The sequence below is a fragment of the Eubalaena glacialis genome, chromosome 1 (assembly GCF_028564815.1).
Source record: "Eubalaena glacialis isolate mEubGla1 chromosome 1, mEubGla1.1.hap2.+ XY, whole genome shotgun sequence".
NCBI lineage: Eukaryota > Metazoa > Chordata > Mammalia > Artiodactyla > Balaenidae > Eubalaena > Eubalaena glacialis.
The window spans coordinates 185,844,231-185,864,131 of NC_083716.1; the positions used below are offsets into that span (position 1 = coordinate 185,844,231).

General features: G+C 37.3%; 1 protein-coding gene across 1 annotated transcript in view; it reads right to left on the reverse strand.

Moving 5' to 3' along the window:
* The window catches only part of CCDC141 (coiled-coil domain containing 141), a 215,036-nt gene that overhangs the window by 118,949 nt on the left and 76,186 nt on the right, over positions 1–19,901 (reverse strand). The window contains exon 6 of the mRNA XM_061202688.1: positions 5,720–5,836. Coding sequence (XP_061058671.1) covers positions 5,720–5,836 — 117 coding nt within the window. The remainder of the gene's footprint in view (positions 1–5,719; positions 5,837–19,901) is intronic.

Here is a 19,901-nt window from a genome sequence, read left to right on the forward strand (position 1 = left end):
TCTAAGAGTATTTAAGGTTCTTAACCGAAGGGTCGCTTATAATCATCCATGTCTGTTGTTTCTTTAACTGTTACATATGTAAGAGGAAAATATTTTTTCATATTCAGTAAAGAAAGTATAATTTAATACAAAATTACTCATACTTAAAGGCTGTATTAAAAAATCTTTTAGTTCAGTTCTTTCAACACACTCTGAATAAGGTATCACAATTATTAAGAGATATAAAAGTTGCCATATTTCTTATTTGAATGCATTCCAGTGAGAAATGAGAGAGGAATTTTCAAAGATTATTTAGAAGGAATTTACTGAGTAGACTAACAAACAATACAGAACAGCTTGCTACCATTTGACTTAGCTTACCTTCTCTTTGTTACCAGATTATTTATATGTGTCTCACTAATGAATCCCCAGCTTGAGGCCTTATTTCTACTTTAAAACTTCTTTGAAAGAAACAATCCCCCTTCTCCTCATACCCACACTCAAAAAAAAAAAAAAAAAAAGTGTAATATGCTGCTTCCTGTTTAAGGAGATCTAAAATTGGATTCCTCCTCCAGGAACAAGGAATGATATTGTTGAAAAACCACAGATGAAAACTATTTGAATGTTTACACCATGGATGGGAAAGGAAACATTTTTGGAGGCACTACTAAAATGTGGGCGCCTTCACAAATATTTTCTAATTGAATTATTCATGACTCCTCTTTACAGGTCAGGAAGGTGAGGCTGAGAGAGGTCAAGTGTACCCAAGACTGCAAAGTGAGTGACAGCAGGAATTCAAACTTGTTTTTTCTTATGTAGATATAACCTGATATACTATTGTAATCTTTATTTTTAGAAAACTTGCTAATCCAGGTAGGAAGAGGTTAGTAAAGATGGTGAAGGAAAATGTTTGCAGCAAGGTTTCTAGGTCCTTTCAAAAATCCTAACATTGTAAATAGGACCAGCATCATGGGCAAGTGATCTGTATCATCACAGCAACATTTGTTTAGAAGTCCCCATGCTTGGTTTAAGGTTCTGCTGTTGCTGTATTGAAATCTCAATACATTTTTAAGAAAGGCCTCCATATTTCCATTTTAAACTGGGTCTCACAAATTATGTAGCTTGTCCTTCCTGCAAGGGCCAACAAAGTGACGGTAAAGTTTATAGATAAGAGAACCTTCCTTGAGGAGACAACAGGTGGTTGGCTCTCAGTGTCAGGCCCACATGACTTTGTGGAGTAGAATAAGGTCGATGCCTTAGACAGGAGATATACTAGGGGATAACTTTCCGGGTGTGTTGCTTTCTTTCCCCATCTGCCTGGTCATTGTTTGTCAATGTATCTTTTCAGGAAAGAAAATAGGAGCCCCAGCCCATACCAGCCAGAGGAGAGAAACAACATCAGGGTAGCACTGGAATCTGACCAGGCGGACAGCTAATACATGAGAGGGAAGCAACCTGACCTGTTTCTCAGTGCGCCCTCTTCAACTCTCCATCAAGTGAGCTGGGAAGAGTATGGGAAATGGGTCTTGGAACAAAGCAGGGTCCAGAGTCCAATCAGTGGGAGGTTCTCCAAGGGGTCCCCCTCCTTTGTGTGTATCTGGGGTAGAGGGGCAAACCAGAAATGGTGGAGCCCTAATTCTAACAGCAGAAGCACTCAGGGGCATCTCCCTGCACCTTGACCCCAATTCACCGAGAAAAGGACAAGTTAGAGAACTGGCTTTCACACCTCCCATGCCTTACCAAGTAAAGTTGCTGGTATCCAAGGGAATATTAACTCACAGGGAAAAATAACATCTGATGAGCACAAGCAACACACCGAAATACCTAAATCAGAGGACACAGAATTAATGCACCAGACAGACCAACAATTTAATAGATGAACAAAGCACACCTTAGGGTATAAAGAAGGACGTTAGACAGATGCAGCAGGAAAAAAGTTATGAGGAAGAATCAGTGTGAGGAATGGGGTATGAAAAACGTAAGAGCTGAAGTGAGGAACTCAGCAGAAGGGCTAAATAGAAGAGTCAGCGGACTAGAAGCCCAGGTATTATAAGGGATAAAGAAATGGGAGGCCATTAACATTATGAAGGATAGAAGTAGGACATCAATATCTACGTAATAGGACTTTCCAAAGCTATGCTGCATCTAGGAATTACCATAGTGAAGATCACAAACAGCTACTTAAGATCACAAACAGCTACTAGATGCAACCAGTGCTGTGGGAAGAAACCCAATGAAATCTATGCCTTCATACCATCTATGCAAATTGAAAACATGTAATTCTGTATATATTTTAAGAATGGGAATATGTCTAAAGACACATATTGAACCCATTAGAGTAGGTGCCTGTGAGAATGGGGATGTGAGGAAGATAGAGAATGAAGGGGGAAATAATAAAATAAGCCAAGAGAGTAGCCGACCCAGAGATCTAGGATGAATTAAAGAGTTTGTGTAACTCTACACTGAGGACCAAACATTTAAAAATAAATAAATAAAGATAATGGATGGCTAGGTAGGCAAAAGGAGGCTAAAAGTCACTATCTAAAGTCAGTAGAGAATCACAGAAAGACACTAAAAGAATGTTTCTTTCTTCTGGAAAGAGGATTTAAAAAACAGACATGAATCAAACATCCTTTTTTTAATACCAGGCACTGTCCTAGGTGCTGGGAATACCAAGATGAGTAAGATACTATTTCCACGTTTAAGAAATGTTGCTATGGGCTTCCCTGGTGGCACAGTGGTTGAGAATCTGCCTGCTAATGCAGGGGACACGGGTTCGAGCCCTGGTCTGGGAAGATCCCACATGCCACGGAGCAACTAGGCCCGTGAGCCACAACTACTGAGCCTGCGCGTCTGGAGCCTGTGCTCCACAACAAGAGAGGCCGTGATAGTGAGAGGCCCGCGCACCGCGATGAAGAGTGGCCCCCGCTTGCCACAACTAGAGAAAGCCTGCGCACAGAAACAAAGACCCAACACAGCCAAAAATAAATAAATAAGTTAAAAATAAATAAATAAATAAAATAACAAATGTTCAAGTACAATTGGTGTCTAAAAAAAAAAAAAAAAGAAATGTTGCTATTTTCCCAATCTAGTCCTATCATTTCAGCCATCTCTGAAAAGGTGTTTTTCACACTCACATTGCTTTAAATTTAACAAGCATAACAGTTATTATAATCTAAATCCTGTCTCTTTTATGAGACTGAAACTTAAAGGAAGTTTTAAGGTCACTTAGGCCCACCTTCTGTGGCCTCAGAATTCTCTTCTATTTTCCAACCTGCAAAGTTTACTTCCCTGTAATGACCATGCACTATTAGCATTTCTTCTCTAGGGAATGGCTGCGGTTAAGTATGACCTCTGAGACAACTCCCGTTGGTCTCTCGTCTCTGGGTTGAACGTTGCTAGGACCTTTAACTCTCATCACAGACAAATTGGTCTGATCATTGTTTTCCCTTATTCTACCTTATTTAGGAATGATCACCCTTGCCTAACCAACCACTCATCCTCCATCCGCCTGCTCAAACCCCACCCTTCTGGAAAGCCAACCTGGATCACCCCAGAACAGAGTGTCACTCCCTCTTCTGCATTTACACTGATGGGGTCTCTTTCAACCCATGTGATTCAGGGACCCCTGCTGCCTTGAATAACCAGCTATCTTGACATTGGACTATCTAGTGTCCCAAATTGATGACAATTGTCTTAAAAAACCTTTTTATCAATAAGTTATGTTTGAGCTTTCATCTCTAAATAGATATTCAATATTTGATAATCTCTACAGATGCTATTGAGATTAGGGGTTCCAAAGGCCAGCCCATAGTTGAAGGAAAATCTTATATCATACAGAATGCTTCGTGGGAAGTAATAAAACATGATCTCCCAGCAAAGCAAACATACAATTTTGTTTTTTTTAGAAAATAAATTTATTTGCAAGGATGCTATGGAAAAATAGGTTTCTCTGCCTCAGTTTCCAAAACCAATTCGGCCCCAAAACTACTTACTGAGTACATGGGGCAATACTCAGCTTCTGTATGAGATCTGTAACTGGTTCCTGAGTGGCTCAGGACCCTGAAAGGAAGTAGTCATCTTGTCTGAAATATAATGGTGTTTATCAGGAATTCATACCCTTTTCAAACAATATTTGCTTGGGTATTCATATGGCTTAGCTTATACATATAACCAAAATGTGTAACTGCCATATAAATTTATCCATATAATGAAATATGCTGCAGTTAAAGGATATTAGTTTACATAGGAAAATATTTATGATAAAGTTGTAAATGAAAAAAAGCATGACTCTAATGCTATGTTTCTAGGGCTGTGTATGGAAAGACTAAAAGGGAGTGCACAAAAATACTAATAACGGTTATCTTAATAATGATTATCTTTGGGTTGAAGAATTCACTTTTATTTTCCTTTTATTTTTCTTATAGTTATGAAATTTTCTATGATGTACTTTATATAATAAAATATGTATTATTAAAAATTTATTTCTTCAACCACTTACGCGTACAACAACATAGGGATAATGATGGAAAGAATATCTATGTTTTTCTATTTATACACATCATCAGAGCTACAAAGGTAAACTGTGAACTATGATATAAGCTAAACTGAGGTTATACATTAACAAATATTCTACTCCAAACTGTCCTCAGGGCTGTGAGAAACCATAATAAATCCACAGTTACAGTAAATATAACCCCAAAGTATGTCCAAGTTATGTGAATATACCATTTTTATTTATATGTTTTAAGGAAGCAACCATCCTATGCAATTCAGGTCATCTCTTGTGCTTAGCATTTAGGAATTTTTATAGACTTTGCATTGATAAAACTTGAGTATCACACGCACAGAATAAAATGCTATATGACTTCAATGAAAAAAAACTAATTTCTCAAACAGATAAACCAAATGCTGAAAAATTTTAAAGAATTTAAAAAATCATCAGCCATAACAGTCTTTTGTAACCGAATCTTTATCAGTCAGGCAAATATTCAAACCATACACTTTGAGTACCTATGTATCCTGTAGTGTTCAAAGAGAAGCAAAAACCAGCAAATGAAAACATCATGATCCCTATGAGGAGATTTTGGTCTAGATAAACGCAACCTGCTGCCTCCCCTTCCCCCACCCCTCCAAATCCCATCCTCCCAAACATGTAAATATTTATTTGCTTTGTATTCCTTACGTTCAACCGTTGTCTATTAGTGTTGGCCCACTGTTTTCCCGAGCTTCATGACCTAGCTGTACATACAACTATCAACCACCCAAGATATTAACAACAGAAAGTTCTCTAAATCTTGAAACTGATTAAAGTATTCACTGTTCCCACTCAATCTACTACAACTGGACTTTCATTTTTCTGCAGATAAAAATGGAGCACCTGTAAAGAACTTTGGAAAATATTTATAGACCCCACATGTACAAATGAGTCAATTTCCAAATAACAAGACACAACGGCGAGAGGAGCACTGCTATGTGGCTGTTCTGCCTCTCCTGCTCTCAGCACTTTACGGTTCCATTGTGCACATCCACACACCTACAAGTTGTTGCCTGGCTGGTAGTTATTATTTTTTGCAAAATTAAGGAATGTGAAGCAAGTTAAGGAACTAGGGAAATATAAATGGGAAAAGCAAGCAAACTATACAAAGAGAGTTTTTTAGTACTCCACTAAATTACCTACAGAAGTGTATTCAAGAGAAGTCCATGCAGTTTTCAATTATTTTCTTAATGTGTCTCTTACCTTTGCTTTTATTATCAGTTCCTCGTGCTTACGAATTAGCTCCTCATTGTCTGAAAGTGATGAACCTAGACTTTGTTCCTGTAAATCTCTTATGGTTTTCTGAAACCAACAAGTAACCTAGGTAAGAAGCAACAAAGAGGTCAAACTTCAAATGATTAGAATAAATGAGTAAAAATCCAGAAATCCTTCCCTAAGCTTTCAAAACTTAAGCTACTTCAATTTCTTTTTATATAAACTCATGTGTTAAGTTAATATAATCAGGTTGTTTTTCTTCATTTCAATCTCTACATGCTTAAGAGAGAAAACAAAATAATACCCCAAAATCATGAGAACAATATATCATTTCATTGGATTACATAGCATGAAGAAAACAATTCAAAATCTCCTAGCAAAGAAGAACCAAAATAGATTCCCACACAGTCTATAAACCATGCATTCTTTTAGAATATAAGATTATGAATCTGAGTGTAGTTACATAGACTCACATGAAGATATTAAATAGCATATGTAGAATTATGTTTCTACTATTAAAAGACAATGCAAAAATACTTATTTTGTAGCAATGGCTGAAAATCCATATTCAGAAAATGAAATGGAGAAGTTATTAAAATTCCATTGACATTATAAATGTCTAAGGGCATAACTCACATTCATTTAGACTTGATTTACAATACGTGCCTTACACAGTGTTAAAACAACAAATAACAAAAGACTTGAAAGAAGCTGTGCTTTTAAAAATGATGATGTAAGTTGATGTGAGACTGATAACATGTGGCCCCTGGATGCAGATTCCTTATCCCAATTAAAGGAAAGAGAGCTGGATTTTTACTCTCAAATCTTATACAGCATTATTCTCATGATCACATCATAGCTACCGATTCGTAAGAACCCCACTACATGCTAAACAGTTTGCTAGTTGGTTTTCGGGCATCATCTCTTTTTCTCTCAACAACTCTATAACAAGTATGATATCGACACTGCAGAGATGAGGAGAGGTTAAGCAGCTTATCCAGGGCCATACAGTAAGTGGCAGAGCCGGGATCTTCCCCCACACCTACATTACTCCAAAGTCCATGCTGTTTCCACTGTGCCCTGCTACCATCCCTGGGCAACTTAAAGTCTTTGGTCATCAGGGGAAATTACTTCACATCTGAAAAATGAATCCCGGCAGCCCACTCAAAGTGGTGGCACTGCCCAGGATACACACTAGGTCTTTCTCCAGCCTAGCTTGTCTTGTCTGCCACAGCCTCAGGATTTCTCTGAACTCTTATAACGTGGAGAGACATGTGAAGCAGGTGGCCAAAGAGAAAGCTATGTTAGTCCTGAAGCTCCACACAGCAAACATACATCACAGGGTTTCCCTGGAGGTGCAGTGGTTAAGAACCCGCTTGCCAATGCAGGGGACACGGGTTCGAGCCCTAGTCTGGGAATATCCCACATGCCGTGGAGCGACTAAGCCTGTGCACAACTACTGAGCCTGCGCTCTAGAGCCCGCAAGCCACAACTACTGAGCCCACGTGCTGCAACTACTGAAGTCTGCGCGACTAGAGCCTGTGCTCTGCAACAAGAGAAGCCACCGCGATGAGAAGCCCGCGCACCACAAAGAAGAGTAGCCCCCGCTTGCCACAACTAGAGGAAGCCCGCGCGCAGCAACTAAGACCCAACGCAGCCAAAAATAAATAAAATAAGATAAATAAATTTATTTTTAAAGAGACGGCAAACTTAATGGATAAATGTTAAAAAAATAAATAAACATACACCACAAACACACACACACACACACACACACACACACTACACACACTACACAGAAGTCAAGTTAGGGGTTACGGAGAAGAATGCACTCCTTTACCATTACAGGGCTCATATCACAAAGCTGATTATGAGATCAAATGTCTATACCAACACTTAGCATTTTCCAGCATGGAATAGGCAGTAAAATAGGCAGCAACAGGGTTTCTCCAGCTTTCTGCTAATTGGAAATCTTTGTTGACCAGCATTTTAGGCTACTGTCAGTGCAAAGAAAAGAATAACGGTGACCCTGTAGCAGTTTTCATGTGAAGTACGCCTCATTCTCTTCAGAACATTTGGTGATCTGTGCACAATACACATATTAGCCGGTCCCCATATCTCAAGTACGGTGTTTATGTGTTTACAATTATTTGAGGCTGGTTTGTCTTTCTGGTATCCCAATTAGAACTAAATGATATGTATTATGTGCATATCAGAACCCCCAGAGAGTATTTTATCAAGAGCTATAAAATTTGTACATTATTAAATTTTTATTAAAATTTCTCACAAAAGATGCAGTAGGCCCATATAAAAACACAACTACAGGAATGATTTAAGGGTTTCATCAAAGAAAAATGGATCCTGAATATAACTAACTTTCAGAGATCCTTTATTTTATTAAGTACTGGGAGTGAGCTTTATTTATTTTTAGCTAAAGTGGTAGGAACTCAAAAATCTCAAGAATGCTTTAATAGGGAAAGTTAATACAGAATCTGAGTGAAGAAAACATGGATACAAACAGGTGTTCACTAATCTCTAAAAACAGGTGAGAAGTCTGAACCCTCAGATAATCTTATTAAATTCTGTGAGTCAAAGACTTGTCATCTAACATATGCCAGCAGTGATGAAAGCTGGGAAGGAGCAAGATGTTTTGATTTTTTAAAGGTATTTACTGACCTCATCCCCTAGATTTGGCAAATACTATTTCAGCTCCCCCCAAAAGGATACTATTCCTTTGGGCATGGCAATACTAAATATTACCTATAAGAGAATGTAAGATCTATGGTGGTATTCCATATATCCTGATCACATACCTGCCTGATAAAGCATACTGACTCTCTAGATCTACACATTTTTACTACCAAATGCACCCTGGGAAGAAACATAAAAACAGGTTGGCATAACACTCAGAAGAAAATGGTTCATCGTTGGGGTGTTACATCTCATCATGAGGCAGTCACATACACGAGCAGCCTCTTAGATCAGATTTACTTTGTGTGCTGGGAGATGCACGCAGAATAGACTCTCAGAGTCCATCTGATGTAAAAGCAAGACACCCTAAATAACCGACAGCATGTCAACCATAATGTAAATCAGTCATTGCATCCCGTGAGTAGCTATTGCAGACAGCTGCACAGATATTCCAAGAGTACTTTTTATAAGCGTTTAAATTATATCAGCTGCTGTTCAAAAGCCTCAGTGATAAGTACAGTAAATGATGCATCAGGACATTCTATTCTATAGAACATGGTCCCTGCAAAAGGATAAAAACATGAGCCAAGGGTTGGGGGCATGTGGAAAGAAAGGAAGAACAAAAAGCACTCAGAGTATGCACTGGAAATTAGTTCTGGGCAATGATGGATTAAAAGGGAAAATGAGAATATTTTTACTTTCTCTTTCCAGTTCCTACCTTTAAGATTGATCTAAGTGATATGTTTGTGGCCATCCCACCTGTCTGACATGACATTCTAAGTACTCAGTACTCAGAGGAGGTAGAACTAAGGTAGAGAAGGAGTGGGGTAGATCTTTTTTTGCAGAGGGGAGGTGGGGATTGGAGGGGAAACACTTACTAGAGGTTGAAGGGAGCCAGAGAGAAAGGGAAGGGAAATCAACAAGGACACAAAGAAGGAGCAATCAGGGATGTTCATTGAAAACCAAGAGCTGCCTTGGAAGTTAAAGAGAGATGCCAGGAAGACTCAGTCAAATGGTGTAGATCTGCTTTGTCCTATACTGTAGCTACTAACCACATATGGCTACTGAGTACTTGGAATGTGACAAATCCAAATTGAGATGTGTTCTAAGTATAAAATAGCTGATTTCATAGACTTAGTATAAAAAATAATGAAAATATCTTGTTGATTGTTAATATTGATTAAATGTTGAAATACTGTTTTAGATATGTTGGATTAAACAAAATATATTATTGCTTTTCTTTTTTTTTTATGTGACTTTTTTCTCTTTAAATTTTTTTCACTTTTTTAATGTGGCTATTAGAAATTTAAAATCACATTTATGGCTTGTATTATATATTTTATTGGATGGTTCTGTAATTCAAGGATATTCAGAATATCCTTATTTGTTAAATGTAGATCTAAGGACTGAGTATTAATTAAGGGTAATTTAAAATAGCAGAGTCAAGAGAACGGTGGGATGAGATTATGGTTGGTAAACATGAATAGACCACTGAGTGGTGGTGAGGAAGTAGAACTAATGACTCTTTCAAGGAAGTTTATTGGATAAGGAAAGGGGGGATCGGTTGACAGCTTCGAGGAAAGCAGAGGTAACAGAGGGGTTCTTTCCAACTTTTTCATTTGATTAGATGCGACGTAAGCATTTTTTGTAGGTGCGGGGTACTGAAGATGCATTAAGGAAAGTTGAGGCAGGAATGTATTGATACCAGAAAGAGTGGGAAGGTTGGAAGAGAGCACTACTGATCTTATCAGCTTTGGGCAAGAAAAGGCTAGTTTTTGCTTGTTGAATGATCCAGTCTCACCTTGACCCCTGCTGGGAGATAAGAATGAGGAAAGTAAGAGAAGTGAATAGGACCTTCCCAGAGCGGTGTCAGGTACTATAGGCAGGTCTCAGGTTACCTCACCCAATCCTTATACCTCCTATGATGGAGGCAGTTGCTTTTTCAACAGATAAGGAAACTGAGCCCCAGTCAGGGTAAGCAATTCATCTAAGGTCACACAACCAACAAGAGGAAAGTCCTACAGGTTGAGGCAGAAACGCCATAGTCAGATTTCATGCTTCCCTGTCTAGTGTTTTTTCTTCTCATCATATCCATCTGTAGAACCAAAGGATTCCAGGGAAGAGGAATGTTTCTTATTAGGCTATGTTCACGAATGTTCTTAAGATAAAACTAAAATGCAACGCTATAGTTACAGAATCTAATTCTAACATGGAAGTAAGCCCTGTGAATAATCGCGGGGGTTCAGTGGACATACTGCGTTAGAGAGGAGAACGGACGTGTGGGCCAGGTCTGCCAGAAGGAGTGCCTTAGAGGAAGAGGCCGGCTGCGGGCAGAGGAGACAGCAAGGACAAACTGAGAATTCCAGTTCCCAAACAGCACGTGCCAAAGACAGGACTAAAACACGGCGAACACGAGCAACAGAAAAATGCTTTCTGACAATCAAGGATAAACAACTCAGGTGGCAAGAAGTTGAACTTTTGCTGCAGCCCAAAGCTAGGCATCACACTGCCATAAACCATCACGGTCTCTTTTTCTGCAATTTGTTCTACAATCCAAGATCAGATCTTATTTTTTGATCTTTGTTTAAAACTATGCTGGGGGAGGTGAACTAGCAATAAGTAATTCAAACACCTTAACAGAAATGCTTAAGGGAAGATGAAAATCTCTCCAAATCACTTTCATTTTCTTTTCCATGTGCAGAACAGTTTTTGACGAATAAACAGTTACTATTAGAGACAAAAAACTGATAAAGGAGGAAAAAGACATCAGTTATGTATCTTCTTTAACTCAAGATGTTTTGATAGTCTCTCTTCCAATTATCAAAGATGCACACATATACAAAGGTCTTTTCGATTATAGTTGATGGCCTCAGGTGACAGTTCTAATGTCTACTTTGATTTTGAAGGCATGTTAGTATTATAACAACCATTTTAGCTCCCGTAAGGTTTTGTTCTTTTTCTTTTTTACAGTAGGGAAACCAGTTGTCATTATTTTGTATTAGGAAATCTGGTCAAATGTGCTCTGTATTTAACTAGGCAATAACCAGACTTCAAATATCCATTAGCTCCATTAGGTGATAACGCATATTAGGAGAAGAGGCATGGAAACGTGTCTCTGATGATTGTACTTAAGGGCTTGGGAGCAGAGAAAGAAAAAGAATTCCTGCCAAAAGCATGGCTTGGGATGTATTCTGGGACTGATCTAATTATTGGCTTGTTATTATTTGGACTTCATCTCAGAGACTCTAGGAGGGCAAAGCTCACAATCTTCTTTTGTGGAACTTGAAAGCCCTCCATGACTTACTGAAGTCAACTGGAGGGTATTAGTATCTCCTCAACAAATGATCAGATCCCAGTATTCTCTATTGATGAGCAGTAGGAAAGCTAAAATATGTTGTTTGTCTTGAGGCAAAATTTTTGTTACTTTAACAGCTTCACAGATAATCTATCTCCGTGTCTGGAACCATAATTTTATGTATTTAATTATTCTACTTGTGCTAACATATTTGTCTTCTGATTATTTTGACTTGTCTTAACATATCATTTCTCCTCTCACATCTATATTTCAAGAAAAATGGCACTAAGGACTTCTTCCCTTCCCAAGATTGCCCTCAACTTTTGTTTGTGTTTAGGCAGTTTCTTAACCTCCAACTACTTAAACAGTCGAAACTATTTAGTCCAATGAATAAAATCAATACAGTAGTAGTCTCCGGACCTAAATTCTATTTCTAGCATTAACTCTGAGTCATTGGTAAGAATCCTACTAGCAGTGGAAGGAAGTCTTTTTTTCAAGAAAGGAAACCGAGACCTAGCCGAGTGTCCTGGTGATGTGCATCTCTGCCTAAGATATCTAAGGCATGGTTTTCCCAGTATAACTTAGGGTTCCACCCTAAATGATCTGGAGCCATTCACTCTGTGTGTGTGTGTGTGTGTGTGTGTGTGTGTGTGTGTGCATGTGTGATAGAGAGAAAGAGAGAGGGAGAGAGAGGAACATACAGGGCTACTTGGGAGTGAGACCAAAGTCTGACATTTTCATATTATCATCCCAGATCCTAGGTCATGCAGCCTAAGGGAGTTCATACTGAAGCTTTGGCCTAAACACCTAGTTGTCAGAAAAAATAAGAGCCAGAAACTATCATATTGACAGGATAAATAACTGTTACATTTTAAAGGATGTTTTAATCCTTTTAAAGTGTGCCATTTAGTTTGTTTGCTTATGAGTTGCCCTATAAAAAGCATTAAAATGAATTGGGCCTCTTTGCTTGTCTTTGGGAACCATGAAAATGAGGGTAGAGGAGAGAATGAGTCCCACTCCCTGCCCAGTATGGGGTGGCAGTGGTGTTGAGAAAAGGAAAGCCAACAACCTCCAGCACCAGAGGCAGGGAAGAAAAAGAGCTCAGGATGGTGGAAAGATACACAGGCAGCCCTGGGGCTTAGCAGACAGCTCAAGTAGCAGCTGTTAACTTTGTCACACAATGGAAGGTGCATACAATGGGAGCAGTGAAGAGCCTTTTCCAGGCAGCACACACATCAAACAGCTTTGTCATCAGTCTTATCACTGCTGAGAAGGTAATTTAGTCACAGTGTGTGTCCCCCAACCCTCTTACCAACTTAAGTAACTGTGCCCAATTAAAATGTTGTGAAGCCATCAGTCCAATTGAATGGTACACTGAAGTGAAAAACTAAGCTTAATGAAAATGTAATCAATTACAATAGGTATAAATGAGCTAAAGAAATAGCTAAAGGGTGGAGAAAGGGAGAGGAAAATTGATTTTTAACTTAATCTTACAAATAAAGTTGACCTTTTGAATAAAGTAGGCTGGATACCAAGCCATGAAATGGCATTTATTCCCCCTCCACATAATTTTAGAAAGCTAAGATTATCTAGTGATTTAGAGAATTGGTATGGGATCTGGCTAATATGTAGGATTTTAATGTGCTGGTGATTATCCAGTAAAGCTCAGAAACTAACCATCGAAAGATGTAGTGATATGGTGAACATTTATTGAGCACTTACCATATGCCAAGCCATGCTCTAAGAATATTTACATATATAATCTTGTTTATTTTTATAACAAATTTATAAATAGATACTATTATTATTCCCATTTTACAGAAAAGGAAACTGAGGCACAGGGGCTGAGTAACTTGCCCGAAGTCATAAAGCAAGTAAATATAAAAGTTGGGATTGATATCCACACCATCTGTACCAGAGTCCTCTGTTACTTCCTTTGACATGCAGTGTCATTGAAAGTAATGGTAGTAGCATGCATTCTAATTAGGAGGGGGTTCTATTGCTTTCAAAATCACATGTTTCTTCTACAAACACTTTAAGATACATTGTATTTACCCTGGCATAACTTAGAGTGAATTCTAGGGACAGCCTATGTGCTAAAATGAAATTCTGTGATAAATTTTAATCTATGAGTGGTTGGAAAGTCATGTATATCTGTTACTGGATTGAACTATCAGATGCCAGTATACAATAATAAGATAATTCAACCCTTATTTAAGTCTTATGCCACCCAATGTTAAAAAGCTATATTCACGGGAAGGGGGGGAAGATAAATTAGGGGTTTGGGATTAACATATACACAATACTATATATAAAACAGGTAAACAAGGACCTACTGTATAGCACAGGGAACTATACTCAATATCTTGTAATAACCTATAATGGAAAAGAAGCTGAAAAAGAATATATATATATATAGAGAGAGAGAGAGAGAGAGAGATAGATATACACACATATATATAAAGATATACACACATATATATAAGTGAATACCTTTGCTGTACACTTGAAACGAACAGAACATTGTAAATTAACTATACTTCAATTAAAAAATTAAAGCTAAATTCAAAGAAAGATAAAAAAAAACCTTGCTATGTTGTAGCCACTAAGCTAGGCACTTTTGTTACCTCATATTAATTTAAGCTGGTCAACCATTCAAGCTCTAAATCCTAGTTAGAAGGTAGCATCATACAAAGGAGAATATACATGCATGTGCACACAGCTGTGAGCACACACACACACAGACACACAGAGTTTTACAGTTGCCCAGCAGGTACAAGACTGGTGCCCTGAGGCTGTGCTTATATGTGTCATCACTGATATCATTTAAATTGCCTATTAACAAAGAATATGATAACATATGGTTACATGATTATGATATACATGGTACTCAAATTATAAAAACTTCCAAATGTGAATTCTATTACTCATTTTTCCTCCCACAAAGATGGGTATCTTGTAAGCATATGCGATTTGGGTAGTAAAAATATTATCTGCCCTTATGTCTTATTTAATTCTCCTAGGTGTCCTTGATACTGTCTTGTACAAAGAGACCATGAATAACCTAGTTTTAATTTATTTGTTTGTCTCACTTATTCCTGACTGGAGCAATTGAGAAAAATTACATTCATAAATCTTCTTGCCAAGATAATTAATTATGAACGAAATACTCCAAGCTGCTTCTGATTTTCATTAATGAAGCAGATTATCTGCAAAATAAGACGAGGCTGGAGTTGGGAAACAAGGTCAGCTGCTCATCTTTAAATGTAAAACAAGTGCACTTTTTTACATCTGAAAACAATGATAAAGAGAGGACATGCTATGATTATGTTTTTCAGGCTATCACATCCCAATTAAGATAGAAGAGTATGTGGTCTTCATTTGCTTTTTTTTCTGCAGTTGATGTAAATCTTAAGTCGCCATCATTCTGGTCACCTAATTTCTTTTCCAAAGGAGAATTAGCTAAACTATTATAGTTCAAAAGCATTAGGCTATAAGCATTTAGAAACAGAGAAGCACTAAATGCATCTTTTAAATGGCTCTTATGAGAGAAGATGCATTAGATATTCAGACATCCACATTATTATTCATTAGTAATCTTTGCTCTAATTCTCCGTTTAATTTTCCTTCTTTTTACATGGTTAAAATGATTGAAAAAGCCGATATTTTATTAATGGAAGGTTTGACAGCTTCTATGTTCCCTTAAAAAACAGTACAGAACTGACAAAAATATCTTTACCCTCCAATGAAGCATGTGCCTCTGTGGTTCCACAATGTTCTAGGCTTATCAGGTAGATCTTCCGGGAAAATGATAATCATAGAACTCAAATTACTAACAGAGTTACACTCAATTTGGTGTCCCTGCTGCTATTCTTCCCCATTGTATCATCAACAAAACTTTAAAATAGAACATTCAGGAAACACTTGAAAACTTAGGTAAGTTAATTATGCTCGTACCTATCTGGATTTAAAAATATTTCCTTGCTCACATAATTACCAACACAGTAAACATTAATTATTGTTTCTAATATTGAGAAACTTCATCAGTAAGATATTATTTAAATTGTGCTATATTCAAATAGTGACATACTACATGAAAATTATCTATGGTACTTTTGACATAAGACTATGTCTATGACGTGTTCAATTTGATATTAGGTAATAAGATAGTATGCGTAGGTTAATTCCATTAGTTTTTGTTTGCTTGTTTTGTTTTTTCTTTAATAAATGTGTGTGTGCCCGTGACTATACTCATGCTTGGATAAAGGTCTAAAAGGTGGCAGCATGTCAAAGGCTAATCGCAATTATCTGTATGGATAGTAATCTCATCTACAGTTTCAACTCATTAATAAGTGAACATTATTAAGTCACAAGCAGAAAATAATACAACTATATTCTTGTCTTAAATCATTAATTGAGTGCCCATTGAACAGCATGGCTAAGATTATAAAAGTGACTTTTATTTGATCACACCTTGTGAATGCAAAATAAATAATGAAATTAGCCTTTAATGTAAGTCTTTATGTGAGCAAAGAAGGGTAGGACTGGGGGAGTATGTAATGGGTTGGGCCTTCACTGTTCTTTTCAGACATAATGATAAAAAATGTTAATACTAATATAGCAGTTTCCATGTGCCAGGTACAGTTCTAAGCACTTGACATATAATAACTCATTTGATGATTCTAATAACACTATGGTGTAGGTACTATTACATCGCATTTTACAGAAAACAACCTCAGGGAGGTTAAATAATTGCTCAGTTACTCAGCTGGCAAATGGTGCAGTCAGGATTTGAATCCAGCAAACAATCTGGCCCCCGGATATGTGCTCTTACAAGCACACAGAAACAACAGTGATAGTGATTATTTACTTGAGCTGCTGTCACTGGTATTAGCAAAAGAAAGTGTAACATGGGGTGTTTTAAAATTAAGAGCCTTAAATTTTATATTTAAGGAAATGACTTATTTATTGACCAATTTTTAACATTTATTTATTTATTTGGTCTCATGATCTTTTTAAAATTTTTATTGAAATATATTTGATTTATAATGTTGTGTTAGTTTCAGATGTATAGCAAAGTGATTCAGTTATATATATATATTCTTTTTTAGATTCTTTTCCATTACAGGTTATTATAAGATATTGAGTATAGTTCCCTGTTCTATACAGTAGGTCCTTGTTTATCTATTTTATTAGTAGTGTGTATATTTTAATACCAAACTCCTAATTTATCCCTCCTCCCCCACTTTTCCCTTTTGGTAACCGTAAGTTTGTTTTCTGTCTGTGAGTCTATTTCTGTTTTGTAAATAAGTTCATTCATATCATTTTTTTAGATTCCACATATAAGTGATACCATATGATATGTGTCTTTCTCTGTCTGACTTACTTCACTTAGCATGATAATCTCTAGGTCCATCCACGTTGCTGCAAATGGCATTATTTCATTCTTTTTAAGGCTGAGTAATATTCCATTATGTATATGTACCACATCTTCTTTATCCATTCATCTGTCGATGGACATTTAGATTGCTTCCATGTCTTGGCTACTGTAAATAGTGCTGCAATGAACACTAGGGTGCATGTATCTTTCTGAATCATAGTTTTCTCCTGATACAGGCCCAAGAATGGGATTGCTGGATCATATGGTATCTCTGTTTTTAGTTTTTTAAGGAACCTCTATACTGTTCTCCATAGTGGCTGCACCAATTTACATTCTTAGCAACAGTGTAGGAGGGTTCCTTTTCTCCACACCCTCTCCAGTATTTATTATTTATAGACTTTTTGATGATGGCCATTCTGACTGGTATGAGGTGATACCTCATTTGTAGTCTTGATTTGCATTTCTCTAATAATTAATGATGCTGAGCATCTTTTCATGTGCCTGTTGGCCATCTGTATGTCTTCTTTGGAGAAATGTCTATTTAGATCTTCTGCCCATTTTTTGATGGAGTTGTTTGTTTTTTTGATATCGAGCAGTATGAGCTGTTTGTATATTTCTGAAATTGACCAATTTTATTTAAAATAATATTTATCCTTAAGATTATTACTAAATTGATTTTGGTTCTAGACTATTAGGAGTAGAGTCTAAGTGAAAGCCTGGTTCTTTTAACCACAACTGTGCATCTTAAAGCCTTGCTATACCTATGGCAGCCTCCAAAAACTAAACTGTATTAAGAAACTTAGACATGTACAACAACAGTAATGCTAAACCCAGGAGAAAGAATAGGAACCGAATGAGAAAGAATTCGTAAGTTGTAAGGTTTAACCAAGCAGAGGGAGGACAAGGAAACTAATATTTATTAAGCATCTTTTAAAATGGTAGGCATTGTACTACATGTTTTACACATGTTATTCCATTTAATCCTTAGAACAACTCTGCGAATTAAGTGTTATTATTTCCAATTTAAAGATGAGACTTATTAAAATAACAATGAGGTACCACTATGCACCTATCAGAGTGGCCAAAGTCCAAGACACTGATAACACCAAGTGCTGACAAGGATGTGGAGCAACAGAAACTGTCTTTCAAAAGTGGTACAGCCACTTTGGAAGGCCGTTTGGCTGTTTCTTATAAATATACTCTTAGCATATATCATCCAGCAATTGTGTTCCTTGGTATTTACCCAAATGAATTAAAAATTTATGTCCACACAAAAACTTGCACATGGATGCTTATAACAGCTTTATTCATAATTGCCAAAACTTGGAAGCAACCAAGACGTCCTTCAGTAGGTGACTGGATAAATAAACTGTGGTCCATCCAGACAATGGAATATTATTCAGCACTAAAAAGAAATGGCTATCAAGCCATGAAAAAACATGGAGGAATCTTAAATGCATATTAATTAGCAAAAGAAGACAATCTGAAAAGGTTACATACTGTACAATTTCAGTTATATGACATTCTGGAAAAGGCAAAACTATGGAAACAGTAAAAAGATCAGTTGTTGCCAAGAATTAGGCAGGGAGGGAGGAGAACAGAGGATACGTAGGGTAGTAGAATTATTCTGTATACTGCAATGGTGGATACATGTCATTACACATTTTTTCAAACCTATAGAATGTACTGCACCAAGAGTGAACCCTAGTGTAAACTATGGATTGGGGGTGATAATGATGTGTCAATGCAGGTTCATCAATTGTAACAAGTGTCCCACTCTGATGGGGGATGCTGATAATGGGGGAGGCTGTGCACGTGTGGGAACAGAGGGTACCATGTACTTTCCACTCACTTTCTCTGTGAATCTAAATCTGCTCTAAAAAATAAATTCTATTTAAAAAAGCACTCCCTCAAAAAAAGAGCACACACTTCCACCAAAACATGAGACCCCGTAAGTTAGAAAACTCACCAAGTCGAAAACCTTCTGTAATACCTTACTTTAGTTATTATCAAATCATCTTTCTGATTCTAGGGTTGGCAAGGTATCTAGATCTCCCTCAAGCATATGACTGGATTAGATAGTTCATTTTGAATCTTCATGTGATTTTTTTTTTTTTACTGCAGAGGATAAGTGGATGAGTATTGCCACAGTCTTGAAGCAGAATGGCAAAATTACTACCTTAAAACTAAATAAATAAAACTTACTGTAGCTGCTTTTTCAATCTTGGGAAATTGTCCTGTGTTTGGGAAGCCTCTTTGCAGATAGAATGTCTCTGGATAAGAGAGGTCGTGGTTTAAAAGGGATAAACTACTCTGTATGATGAAGTAAGAGGAGTTTTTAGTGTATTCTTGGAAGCACTAGAGGCAGGGGTTGGGGGTTATGAATTCAATAGAAAGAAATAAGAGGAAGGTTCTTTTTAAGGGGACAGCAGCTCTGGGAACATGGTGTCAGGTCAGGATTAGGGGAGAGAGAAAAGGACGAAGAGAGAGAAAGAAAGAGAGGGAGAGAGTGCCATATGATACAGAGGACAAGGCACTTTGGAAATAGTTGTCTGATAAACAACTTTAAGTTTATTCTTGTCCTGAGCATTAGTTCTCCTTTGTTATGCCAGAATCATCAGTTAAAGACTATTGCATTGGATAAATAGCATTCTGGGTAATGAGCATATGAAGGTGGGGGGGGGGAGAACTAAATTGGGGAGGCGCTATGGCTTGGCAGGCAAAGCACAGAAGAAGCAGGACAGTGAATGGTAGTAGTCAAGACAAAAGGGTTGAAGGTGGAGGTGGGTTGGAAAGTATATAGT